At 45.3% G+C, this 13,055-nt stretch overlaps 1 protein-coding gene across 11 annotated transcripts in view; it reads left to right on the top strand.

The window, feature by feature from the left end:
- Positions 1–13,055, top strand: part of TSNARE1 (t-SNARE domain containing 1) — a 791,067-nt gene that overhangs the window by 700,173 nt on the left and 77,839 nt on the right. For all 11 annotated transcript variants that reach the window (XM_090040739.1, XM_090040746.1, XM_090040740.1 and 8 more), the window contains one exon: positions 4,427–4,540. In XM_090040739.1, coding sequence (XP_089896865.1) covers positions 4,427–4,522 — 96 coding nt within the window. In that variant the 3' untranslated portion in view covers positions 4,523–4,540. The remainder of the gene's footprint in view (positions 1–4,426; positions 4,541–13,055) is intronic.

Below are 13,055 nucleotides of genomic sequence, written 5' to 3'. Positions count from 1 at the left end.
TCTATGTGATTTGTATATTCACTGATCGATAGTTGTTCTCATCCATACTCCAGCGAGGCCCACACAGATTCACAGACAATGGGATGCGGGTGGAAAAAATAGGGGATGTTAAAGAAATAAGGATGTCTTGGATCATCCAGTGTTTTCCCATGCATGATCACAGAAAATAAGTTGAAAAGTATATGTTGATCTGATGAAAACTGAAGCTTCTCAGCCAGAATCAGGGAGGCAAGTGAACTCTTAAGTTCCTTAGAAATATGTCAGAGGGGAAATACTTTCTCAAAATACAAGGCAGAAATGAGGTATGATTAAAGAATTTGATCCTGCCCAAAGAACCAGATCCCATTAGTGTGTGAGTAACAGGAATGTGACTGAAGGGCATGAGGTCAAGGAGAACACCTTCCAGACAGTTTCAGGAACCAGAGAGACTTCACTTGACTACCCCAGAGATTTCGGTACTTTGAGATAGGAAATGTCAGTAAAAAAGAAACTGGTTTTTTGGCGGTAGCTGTGTGGGTCTAAGGACATAGGCAGGCAAGGGTTTTTTTCATAGATCCATAGATATTAGGGTCAGAAGGGACATCAACAGATCATCGAGTCCAACTCCCTGCCCTGGGCAGGAAAGAGCACTGGGGTACAACCCCAGCCAGGTGCATGTCCAGCCTCCTCTTAAAGACCCAAGATAGGACTAGCTTCCCGGATTAAGGACAATAAGAAGTCCTTCTTCAAATACATAGGGGGTAAAAAGAGGGTCCCGGGTAATGTGGGGCCCCTGCAGGACACGATGGGCAACTTAGTCATCACGCCAGATGACAAAGCTAACATATTTAACGATTTCTTTGCCTCTGTCTTCCTAAGTAGGGACCAGTTCAGCCACCTCCCTGCTGGGCCCCCCTCGGGCCCCGAGAGAGACACGCCTGGGCCAAGGGTTAGCGAGGAGTTAGTTAGGGTACTTCTGGAGAGGCTGGACGTGTTCAAGTCCGCTGGTCCGGACGATCTTCACCCTAGGGTTCTACAGGAACTGGCTGAGGTCATTGCGGGACCCCTGGCGCGGCTCTATGAGCACTCGTGGTGCTCTGGCGAGGTGCCAGAGGACTGGAAGAGGGCCAATGTGGTCCCTATCTTCAAAAAGGGAAAAAAAGAGGACCCGGGAAATTACAGGCCAGTTAGTCTGACCTCAATCCCGGGTAAGCTCTTTGAAAAAATTATCCTGGCACACATCCAGGAGGGCCTTGCGGGGGAATGCATGCTCAGGGGCAACCAACATGGGTTCATCAGTGGCAGGTCTTGTCAGACCAACCTGGTGGCCTTTTACGATCAGGTCACCAAATCATTAGACGCAGGGGTTGCTGTGGATGTAGTCTTTCTGGACTTCCGGAAGGCTTTCGACACTGTCTCTCACCCTGTCCTCATCAAAAAGCTGGGAGACTGTGGTGTCGATGCCCACACGGTCAAATGGGTCGCCAACTGGTTGGAGGGCCGCACCCAGAGGGTGGTAGTGGATGGGTTCTTCTCGACCTGGAAGGATGTGGGCAGTGGGGTTCCGCAGGGCTCGGTCCTCGGGCCTGCACTGTTCAACATCTTCATCAGTGACTTGGATGAGGGGGTAGAAAGCACCCTGTTCAAGTTTGCTGATGACACTAAGATGTGGGGGGATGTGGGTGCACTAGAAGGGTGCAATAGGCTACAAGCTGACCTTGACAGGTTGCAACGGTGGGCGGATGAGAATAGGATGGGGTTTAACACTGATAAGTGCAAGGTGTTGCACATGGGGAGGAAGAACCGGCACCACACTTACAGGTTGGGGAACTCCCCTCTTGCCAGCACGGAGACGGAAAAGGATCTTGGAGTCGTCATTGACTCCACGATGAACATGGGCCGGCAGTGTGGGGAGGCAGTCAAGAAGGCCAATCGTACCCTGTCATGCATCCACAGATGCATCTCGAGCAGGTCCAGGGAGGTGATCCTCCCCCTCTATGCGGCACTGGTCAGGCCGCAGCTGGAGTACTGCGTCCAGTTCTGGGCGCCACACTTCAAGAGGGACGTGGACAATATGGAAAGAGTTCAGAGGAGGGCCACTCGTATGATCAGGGGTCAGCAGGGCAGGCCTTATGAGGAGAGGCTACGGGACCTGAACCTGTTTAGCCTCCACAAGAGAAGGTTAAGGGGGGACCTTGTGGCCTGCTACAAACTGGTCAGGGGGGATCAGCAGGTATTGGGGGAGTCCCTGTTCCCCCGTGCGCTGCCAGGAGTGACCAGGAATAACGGTCACAAACTGGCGGAGGGTAAGTTTAGATTAGATATTAGGAGGCGCTACTTCACAGTCAGGGTGGCTAGGGCCTGGAACCGGCTTCCAGGGGAAGTGGTGCAGGCTCCTAGCCTGGGGATTTTTAAAAGGAAGTTAGATGAGCACCTTGCCGGGGTCATCTGACCCCGGTGCTCTTTCCTGCTAAGGCAGGGGGTCGGACTAGATGATCTACCTAGGTCCCTTCCGACTCTAGCTACTATGAAACTATGAAACTATAATATCTTTTATTAGACCAACTGAGTAGCTGGAGAAAAGCTCTTTATGAGCTTCTGGGTGGAGTCACCCTTCTTCAGGCAGAACAGCAGAGACTTCCTATGCCTGAAGAAGGGTGATTGTGCTCAAAAACTTGCGAAGAACTGTTTTTCATTAGTAAAATATAAACAAATATTCAAGTGTGTGGATGGTACAGAGGTGGCAAAAATAGGTCCTTCTGTATCCCAGGCCTCCTGTAACAGTGCTTCCGAAGCTTGGTACCCTTGATCTACTCACACACGGACCTAAGTAAATTAAGATACAGACAGTAAGGACCTTGGATGTTAGCAGGTGTGGCTAGTCATAGAATCATAGAAGTCGGGTCGAAGGGACTGTGTAGATCTTCAAGTCCGACCCCCTGCCTGGGCAGGTGAAAAACTGGGCTCAAATGACTCCAGCCAGGTAGGCATCAAGCCTCTTCTTAAAGACCCCCAGGGTAGGAGCCAGCACCACTTCCCTTGGAAGTTGGTTCCAGATCCTAGCCGCCCTGACTCTGAAGTAGTTCTCATGGATGTCTAATCTAAACCTCCTCTCCAACAACTTGTGGCCGTTATTCCTTGTTATGCCAGGGGGCACGAGGGGAAACAAGGTCTCTCCCAAACCCTTCTGGTCCCCCCTAGTGCGTTTATAGACTGTCACCAGGTCCCTTGAGAGTCCATGAGAGACACCTTGTCAATGATGAAATGAAAGAGTAATAAAATCTGCAGAATGAGATAGTTGGAAAGCTACTGCTACAGTTTTAAATGATAGCAAGCTCAGTATAATGCCAGGAAGCATAAAGCATTGAGGCTTTGAACAAAGGATAAAGGAACACCTTGGGACCTGGAAGCTAACACCCCTGCTCCCTCCTCTTGTTTTCCACCCAATTTGCATACTTGCAGAGCAACCTCAACACAACAGAAATCCCTTGCCCGAGAGAACCTTTCCATCACCGGTCCCCCTGTATGTGGAGTGGGTTGAACGATTATGTCTGTTTGATGCTAGCTGGGTGGTGGACACAGGAGTAGAGATAAGCATTGTCCAACTGACTGTGGATCGGGGAATAGGAACAATTGCCTGATGAGAGAGAGGTTATAGATAAAGGCATTCTTACGGCTGCAGAAGTTACTGAGTAGATCACGTTGACTTATTCTTTAACTGGAAGCATCAAGGATATATCTTCCAGGAACCTAAATATAGCTCTTGTGCTACCCCGTTATTTAAATGGATATCAGGGAGTCTGAATGCATCTTTGCCTGTTTAGTAAGCAGCCTGTATTTTTAGCTGATTGTATTTAATCATATAATTGTGCTAACATGGACCTCTTTTGCATGCCTGAGGCAGCCCTCTCCCAAAGGCACAAAGACAAGCTCGATGGGCCCTTCTACAATGAAGACACTAACCAGCACTGAAAAGAGCACTTAAAATGTGGGGCAATAAGAGCTGAGTATGGGGCATGGGAGACTGGGGCCTCCTAATACAGGAGGGGCACCAGTGGCCGATCGCCAACCAGGGTAGAAGTGCCACTGGTGCTTCTCTTGGGGGGCACAACCAACCTCAGGGTGCATGTGCACCATGTGCACGCCCTACACATCGCCAGTGGCATTGGGTGATGGTTGGAGCAAAGAGGAGAGGACCAGGAATATGCCTGTGCATTTTGAAGGATGGGGGAGTTTGGGGTTGGGTTGTTTTTTTTTAAATGAGGAGGGTGTTTGGGGGCTGCACAGAAAGGTGTCTCAGTGCTGGAGAAGAGGTAAGTCCCCTGTAGCTGAACATCTTGATTCAGTAGCAAGTGATTAAAGTGCAGCAGTATTTCTTGACAAACTTCCTCTGCCTCTTTGCCATTAACCCACACCTGTACTTATCTCTCTGCTTTTTCTTCTTTAGAAACGAGCCAGGAAGATGAAGTGCTGCCTTATCACCGCTGGCCTGACCTTTCTGCTGTTTGTTGTCATCATTATCACAGTCTCCATCAAACGCTGATCCCACTGACTTCCACAGGTAGGAGCTTGTGGCTGACTCCTGAGCATGAGATGCACCTGAAAGCTAGGAGAAAGCCGATGCCTTGGGGAGCAGGCTGTGACTAGCACAGTGCAGCTTCAATTTGCTAGTTCGAATCCAGCCCACATGAGTTAGATCCAAAATGCATCACCCTTAACTGGATCCATGGAGACCTGCATGAATGTGCAGACATCTTATGAGTTCCTAGTAGATTGTTTGTACCTTCTGGCCTGCTGCCGGCTGGTTCTGCGGGTGAGAGTTTTCCCAGGATACGTGAAGCTGAACTGTCCTCTGAAACTGGAACCATAAAACCCCAGGTGCAGACTGCTTGGTACTGCTGAGCAAAGTATACTCTAATGGATATGAGCATTTTTTTCCATCCTTGTCTAGGCCTCTGAGGCCTGTCTGCTGAGTCCATGGCCACCATGGAGAAAGATGCCCCCACCCAGTCACTTCTGTGCAGTGAATGCTAAATCCCTGAAATCAGGCAAGGTAGCCTTAGAAAGGTCCTGAGCCAAGTATCAGGCTCTCTATCTTAAGTGCACCTGTTTGGCATGCACTCAGGCCACTGTACGCCAGCAACACTTCTTCATTTCTGGGCCTTGGCATACATGAAGAAAGCCTGTGTGGGTGGACATGCTTCTGTCAGTCAGTCCTGAACTTGGCATAAAGGTGGTGTAGATCTGACCTGGGTAACACATTCTTTTTATCCCTTATGTTAGGTTATTCTTGGTCTGTGACTATACAAATGATAATGAGATCCTCAGCAGAAAAATTAGTTAGCCTTCCATCACAATTTTATGTGCGTGAGGAGGTGATCCTAATGACTTAGTGTAGCCCTAAGAAAAACTAAGCACTCTATTTCCCTATCATCTTTCAGTTGTTGAGCAACTAATGACCTAGCTCATTAGATACTCAACCACAATACCAATAAAAATTAAAAATTGCATTGGATTATGTTGGATTCAATCCAGATATATTACTTCATTTCATCTTGCCAATTGACATCTGATCATTACGTAACACTTCATCCAGAAATATCTCAAAATACTATCCAAACTATTGCATTTGCCATAAATTTGTCATCATTTTCTTTGAGGTAGGGAGGTGTTAATTTGTAACTTTTAATGTAGAAATTCATTGTATTTTCTTTTTATAGTATTTCACAACATTGGTTGGAATAGGGCATGCGTATGCATAGGGAAATGAGTTTGGTTGGAGCAGGGCATGTTTCAACATTTTCAGAAACAGTTTTTAATTTTGAATCCCTGTGCCCTGAATATATACGTGCGCATGTGTGCATGCACACACACATGCACATGCATGTGTGTTTATTCTGAATTGCAATGAAAATTCATTTTGAAATTTCCCATGTAATAGAAATGATGTGTTTTGACCAATTCTACAAGCTGTGCAATGAACCATCTGGTTAGGACTTCCATTTTACATCCTATCAAGAAGAGGCGAGTTAATACTGAACCATTAGCTCTAGCACTGAGATGCAGAGAAAAGAACCACTGACTGAATCATTCTTGGCTTTCCTCCCATCCCAGTACTGATTGTTAGACCCCGGCTTCCTCCAGTCACTTGCTGTTTTGTCGCTGATTTTAGCACCATCTCCAAGGTCTTGCTTCTGCTTTATCTCTTGACGATAGCTAGTGGGCTGCATCTTGTTCTTGTTACACAAGGAATCATGTATCCTACACATTACCCTTTTGTTAGGAAACTGCTTCCCTAAGTCTTTTGCAATGTTATTTTTAATATATTGTTCTGCCTTGTGGTCCAGCAGCTCTGCTGAAGCCACAGATTAAAGCCTTTATTCAGCTGCAAATCCAGTGCAAATCCAGGATCCAAACACAGTCACCCTAACACTGATCAGACCAAATTTCTTTAGCTTTCAGTTTCACAGCTCATGATGATCGTATCCTTGAGCATTGCTACTCTGACTATCCAAGGGAACGACGTGATTTTGTTCTACATGTAGCCAGTCATGAATTTATAATCACTTCTGTTGTACAGTCCCTTTCACAAGCCTGATACTATCCCACAGCGAACAGAGGTCCTCCTTGGAAGAAAATAAGCAGGTTCTTTCAGCAGATCAGATAAGACATTAATAGAACGAATACATCCCCTTTGGCTTTGCTTGAACAGTGACAAGACCGTAGCTGCTCTTGTGAATTTCCTAAGCAGTGGTGATGCCATCGCTTCTTCAGCTCAGGGCATGGAGAAGGACCAGATGTTTCTTGTGAGAGCTCTAAACTCTTATGACACTGTGTAAAGCACCTATCATAAGTATGTCACTTCCTCCCCTGGAGGAATCTTGTCTGAGGACAGAAAGAAAAGGCATCTATTAAGGATAAAGAGAAACTCCTGGCAATAGATGCTTGTTTGTTGGTTTGCTTGTTTGTTTGATTCCACTTCCCCATGCCCTCAGGGAAGGAACCAGGCATTTTGGAATTCAATTGCTCATATTATAACCAGGTTGCAGCTGCTTTCCTAGCCAACATGGTGCACCCTCACTGAACATCTTAAAGGAACACTATCACATTGACTAGCTGAAATATTTCCTTTTCAGAACAATGTCTTTGTTTTATAACTGTCAGGACTCCAGAACGTGAAAGTGTTTCTGTATGGCCATGGTCTGCTATGTCCATTGGTAATGCCTCTTAGCTGAGCATATTTGTCTTCCATGCTTGCTTAATCTGTGGGTCTGACGATAGGTGCTGAGGCCAGTCTGGGATTGGCAGACTCTGTTGCAACTCGGGCATGTGTTTCTGTGCTGGGTGGGTGACTCATGCTGTTTCTGCCACTCCTGCTTTTCCATCTCCTGTTGTCGTTGTGAGGTTTCAAAGTACTGGGATCCTTGCAACAGACTCTTCCTCCATTTGGGGCAGTCCTGGGCAATAGTCTTCCATGAGTTGATATCAATGTTGTATTTTTTAAGTTGGCCATGACGTCCTTGAAGCATTTTCTTTGCTATCCTCTTGAGCATACACCTTGACTGAGCTGGGAGAATAAAACTTGCTTCAGGAGTTTGGAGTCAGATATCTGAACAATGGGATTATATACACATATAAACACATACGTTGCCCATTGTTCTGACCTCAGTAGTATACAATATTTTGAGATAGGTATTGAAAGAAGATTTAAAGATGGAGATAGGTGGAAAATGAGGTAAAATGCAGTGCAGTTCGTGAAAGGCAGATCTTGCCAAACTACCTTTATATCTTTCTTTGGTAAGAAACCTGGTTTTCTAGAGAAGACTATTCTTTGTGGACTCCAGTAAAGCTTTCAATAATATTTCTTACTGGAAATTATTAGTAACGGTGAAGGAGATGGTGAATGGTACAAGAACTATAAGCTGGGAAGGAACTGTAAGGTTTATACCTTAAACGAGAGGGTATAAAGGATTGTGATGGAATAGAAAACACCTGATTAGATTGAACTCCTCATGGTTCTGCCTGGGAATGACATAGTATGATATTTTCATGAATGACCTTAGTCTTAAAAGTATAAACACGCCAATGAAATTTGCAGGTGACACAAAATGAAGAGGCATTGCCATTATAGTGAAGAATTTGAATATCGTGAAGGAAGAATTAGATGCATTCAGAAAGAGAAATAATAGAAAAAAGGTGAAATTTAATAGTACAAAGCACAAAGCCATGCATTTAGGGAGTAATAACAAGCAGGTCTATTATAAGCTGGCAGTCATCAGTTGGAAATGACTGAGGTAGAAAAAGACCTGAAACATTACTTGGTAACAGGTGGTTATGAGTCTCCAGTGCAGTGCAGCTGTAAGAAAGGCAAATCTATCTTAGAAAGCAGGGTAGAGGTGCACCTTATAGACTAACTAGATGAGCTATTCATAAGCTTTCATGAGCCCAAATATCAGATGAAATGCTTTCTGCCTGACTTGACACCAACATAGCTAACTACTGCTCTCTGCTCACATATGAGCCTAGGCAAGGTATGTCAAGTAAAGAGAGGTAAGTACTAATGCTGTCATACCAGATAGAGATGAGGCTTCAGGAATCTGGCGTACAATTCCAGTGACCCACGTTTAAGAAAGATGAATTCAAATGGGGACATATGGAGAGAAGGGGATACTAAGATGATGTGGGGAATGGAGACCCTAGGTCATCAAAGGAGACGAAAAGAGCTTGGCTTGCTTATTCTAACAAAATGAGGGCTGAAAAACGATTATGGCTGAGCTGTATAAATACATGATGAGGGTAAAGAGCAGGAAGGGAGATGAGCTATTTAAGGAAAAGGACAATGTTGGCACAGGAAGTCATGGGTATAAACTGGTGAGGAATAAATTTAAACTAGAAATTAGAACAAGGTTCCTAAGCATCTTAAAGTGTGAGGTTAGGGAACAGCTTTTGATAGGAGTAGGAGGGGCAAGAAAAGTAATTATTTTCTGAAGGGAACCCAGAAAGTTTAGGAAAGAGATTATTTGACATGGGCACTGTGACAGTTAAGGACAGAGCTCATAATCCAGGAGACCCCTTTCCATCTTACTGGCTGTGTTTCTAAGCTGTGCTTTAAGGAAGTGGTTCCCATCCTTTTTAGACTCCAGGCACCCCTGAGAAAATGCCAGCTCTTAGCTTTCTCTTAAGTTTTTACTATGAAAAAAAGAAAATTATAGGCCAATTCTTCTGTTGCAAAGAACTCAGACAAACCACAACAGGTGGCAATGGTTTTGACACTATGGAGTCTTATTTGAAATCCCTAGTTTTAGTTTATGAATCACGTGTAGTTGTTCGCCCAGCTGACAGTGCTAGTATTTCATGGCACTCTGCAGGAGTTGTAAAAGGATCACATAGCATCTCGGGGTACTGCAGCTTCCCTGGTTGAGAACCACTGCTTTAGGCATACATAAATCACCAGGCTCAGTGCAGATATATCTAGGTAAAAATGCATAACCTGTGTTGTTCCAGAAGTCAGACTGGGGAGATACTGGTCTCCACTGGGTTTAAAACTGTGAATCAGGTTATGACTGTAAGGACGGATGTAATTATATAAACTAGCCTTCTGCTTTTCAGCTGTTGATTCAAACTCTGTCCAGATCCGTAATGGCTGAAATGTTGTTGGCATCCAATGCCAGTTTGAGGGTTTATATAAAAACAAGACCAGCGTCTGTCCCCATCATTAGATCACTGTTGCAATGCTCTCAGGCGGCACACTCTTTCTTGGTCTGTCTCTTCCTCCATTCATCCTCGCTTTGTCCTGATCCGGATCTCAGCTTCCCCGAAGAGCAAGGAGCATCAGGATCCAGCATTTTAGCTCTGGTCCTTTTACACTTCACTTGGCCCACAAGCATTAGGGAACAGTTCATTGACACACCTGCTGAAATCATGTCTTTCCAGAGTTGTCTCTGTTTCTCATAGCAGAGGGAAATTGTTTCACCGTTATCCTGAGCATGCAGACTCCCTCCCCGATCTTAATGTGAGACATTCATCATCAGCAATTGCTTTGACTCGGATTATATTTTCCTCCTCCACAGTCACAATTAGCCTTGCCCAGTCTGTATAATTGATGCTCTGTGTAAGTGCTTTCCTTGTGCACAACAGAAACACTGAGGCTAAGCCAGTTGTTTTCATGTTTCCTCCTCAGGTTTGTTTCTGCATCCTTTCTGATCTTGGCTATATTCCTCAGTACCTTGTAGTCTATGATACTCATGTGTGCTCTACACCGGCCCCCTGCATTGCAGTGGGAATAACAAAATCTTCTGTTTTTACTGCCGTGCAGCAGGTAGGCTCTGAGCACCACAGGAGTGCCCCTGGCAAGTGCTTTGTGCTCTAGTCTCGGGCACTGAAGAGCATCTTTATCTCAAAGCCTTAAATCTTTGAGCCAAACCTGTAGTGGCCTTAGGGGAGGGCAATACCAGGTGACCACCCAGGGCCCCACACGTTAGGGGGCCCCAACGTTTTGCAACAAAATTTTTTGGGGGTGAAGTTTTTGCAAGGAAGTGGCTCTATTTGCATTTTAACACTCAACTATTTATAATTCCCCCAATATTAAAAAGCTCCATGATACACAGATCATCAAAATTAAGCCCAAATGACTTTCTTGCCCAGCACCCCTAAGACCACCGCTGGCAGGTCCCAAAACAGCAGGGGAGGATTCTGAATTCCCAGATTTTGCTCGATCAGCCTCAGCGATCCCCATTCAGTTACATGAATACAGAGCTTTTCCGTGGCACCAGAGGACTCTCAGCCAGCATCTACAGTCCTCTGTGGCACCAAAAGAAAGCACTTCCAAGGGAAAAGGCATCAATAAAACACAGGCAAATGCAATCGGATCCCGTTCCCATGGGGGTTCGAGATGCGGTTGAAGACAGGTGACAAGAACGACAGCTGGCATCAGTGCTCCTTGAGTGTCCTGACCTGGCATTTTGACCGCGCTCCTTGCTCCGTTTCAGGGTGAAAGCTTGGTTTTGATGCTGATGGGAGAAATGCTGCGGCCTGCCCTGTGTGTTCCCGGCATTGCGATGTGGTGTCACAGCAGCAGCAGCAATTTGTGCCTCAGAGGCAGTGCTGAATGGAGCAATAAATCGGCTTAATGAACATTGTAAATAAGGGCACAACATGGACAGCTTTGTTCCTTGGAATTGCTTTTGCTTTGCAAATCGATACCATGGGGCCGGCTTTACTTATTGGCTCCCTGCTTTTACCACTGTGCTGTACATGGCTTAGTGCTTCTGCAGGCAGCTCCATTTGCGGGTCTGTCTCAATCTCTAGAGCCCCAGGGACCTCATCATATTTGCAGCTGCCATTCATGGGGCTAAATGAATCTGACTCCGTGGCCTCTGACTCTCTGCAACTTTTGCTAAGGAACCTAACAAGGAAGTGACAGCCAAAAACTTTGTAAAGCCTCTTTTCTTTTGGAAGGGATACTACAAGTTTTTAATTTTTTTTTTTTGGCAGGGGGTTCAGTAGTTTTCATCACTTGATTAATGGTTCAGATCTCAAAGACCTTGTTTTCTTCATGCTTTGGCCTGAAGAGAGGGTTCAGCTTCTTATTCTACAGTAACTTTTTTAACATCCTATTTGTACTGCTTTAAATAAGATCAGAGTATAGCCTCTCCATTTCACCAGGAGTTTGGAGTCAATCCACAGGAGGATAGGAGTTAACATTTGGTCCAAAGGACTTTTGCATGAAACCCAGATTTGTATTTATTAAGGCTTTGAATCCTGATGTATGTCCCAAGGCCCCACTCCTCTCTTTGCAACTGGCTGCCATGGAGGCAATCCCAGTGTTTCCACCACACAAACAAGAAGCACCTGATCTCAAGGTGGATAATCAGCAGCAGCCAATGAATTCTTAAGAAACAAGATCCTACTTCAAAGTAATACCCAAGAGAAGAAGAATACAAAGGTCACATGGTATATAGATGGATTTATTCCTAAATGTGCTTTTTTCCCCCATAATTCCCAGGTCACTTGTATCTCCTCAAAAGTATGACCTGTCAGACTGCCCAACATTTGAACTAAGTCACTTGGCACTGTAAGCCTCCACTGCCTTTCACAGTTCAGTCTGTGTTTCCTGCACCATGATTTTACAATGTATAGGGTAAATAAGAGTTTCCCTGTAAATAGGTGTGTACAGTATTTACCCTTTGGACTTTTGGAGCATCTTTAGTCTGAGCATCTCAAAGCGACTTGCAACATGCATTATTTAAACTTTATAATGCCTTTAAAATTTAAGCATGATGACCCACCTCACAAAATTGCCTGATTTTCAGAGGCATGAGCATTCACAGCTTCCACTGACACGAGTTGGAATTGCAATAGTTGGGGCCATGGAAAAGCAGGCCTGGCCTAAATAAGGATTTAGTTTTCTCCCCAGGGTAGGAGGCAGTGTGGCAGCAGGCAGCGGCCTAGGGCAGGGGACTGGGAAACAGGCAGCTGCCTGGGGAAGGGGACAGTTCCCTTGCCCCCTGCTACCTGGACTGACCAGGAGCTGTCTACACGTGCTACTGCGCCATAGCTACTGCATGGTAAATCTACTACCTGTATTTACAGGTAGTAGCCAACCATGCAGTAGACTAATTTACTGCACAATAAATGCTGCACACATGTAGATGGTGATGCTTTACTGTGCAGTAGGGTAGTCTACTGCGCAGTCAAGTGTCTCAGGTAGATGCACCCTGACTGTGTGAAAAGGCTGTCTCCTTTTCTTTGGTGCCATCTTTTTCAATCTGTGAACTGCCAGTTTCTTCTTTGTTATGAGATGAAGAGAACAAAAACCTCCCAGTTTATTCTGGAGACTCTTCATTGATGTATATAGTTATTCCATCATACTCATCTCCTTTTTAAGGTAAACATTACCAGTCTTTTCAACTGCTCTTCATGGCAGAGTTTTCTCTTGCTCTCAGTAATTCTCACTGGTATTCTCTGAAAACCTTCCTTTGCTAGAATAGCCTTTATGAAGTGAGGTGATCACTACAGCAGATAATCTTCCAGGTGAGACCACACCATTGATATATAAAGTTGTCTCCATGGCAGCT

This window comes from Crocodylus siamensis, chromosome 3 (genome assembly GCF_052110815.1).
Source record: "Crocodylus siamensis isolate JL-2025a chromosome 3, ASM5211081v1, whole genome shotgun sequence".
NCBI classification, from domain to species: domain Eukaryota; kingdom Metazoa; phylum Chordata; order Crocodylia; family Crocodylidae; genus Crocodylus; species Crocodylus siamensis.
This window is presented reverse-complemented; position numbering and strand designations above follow the sequence as displayed.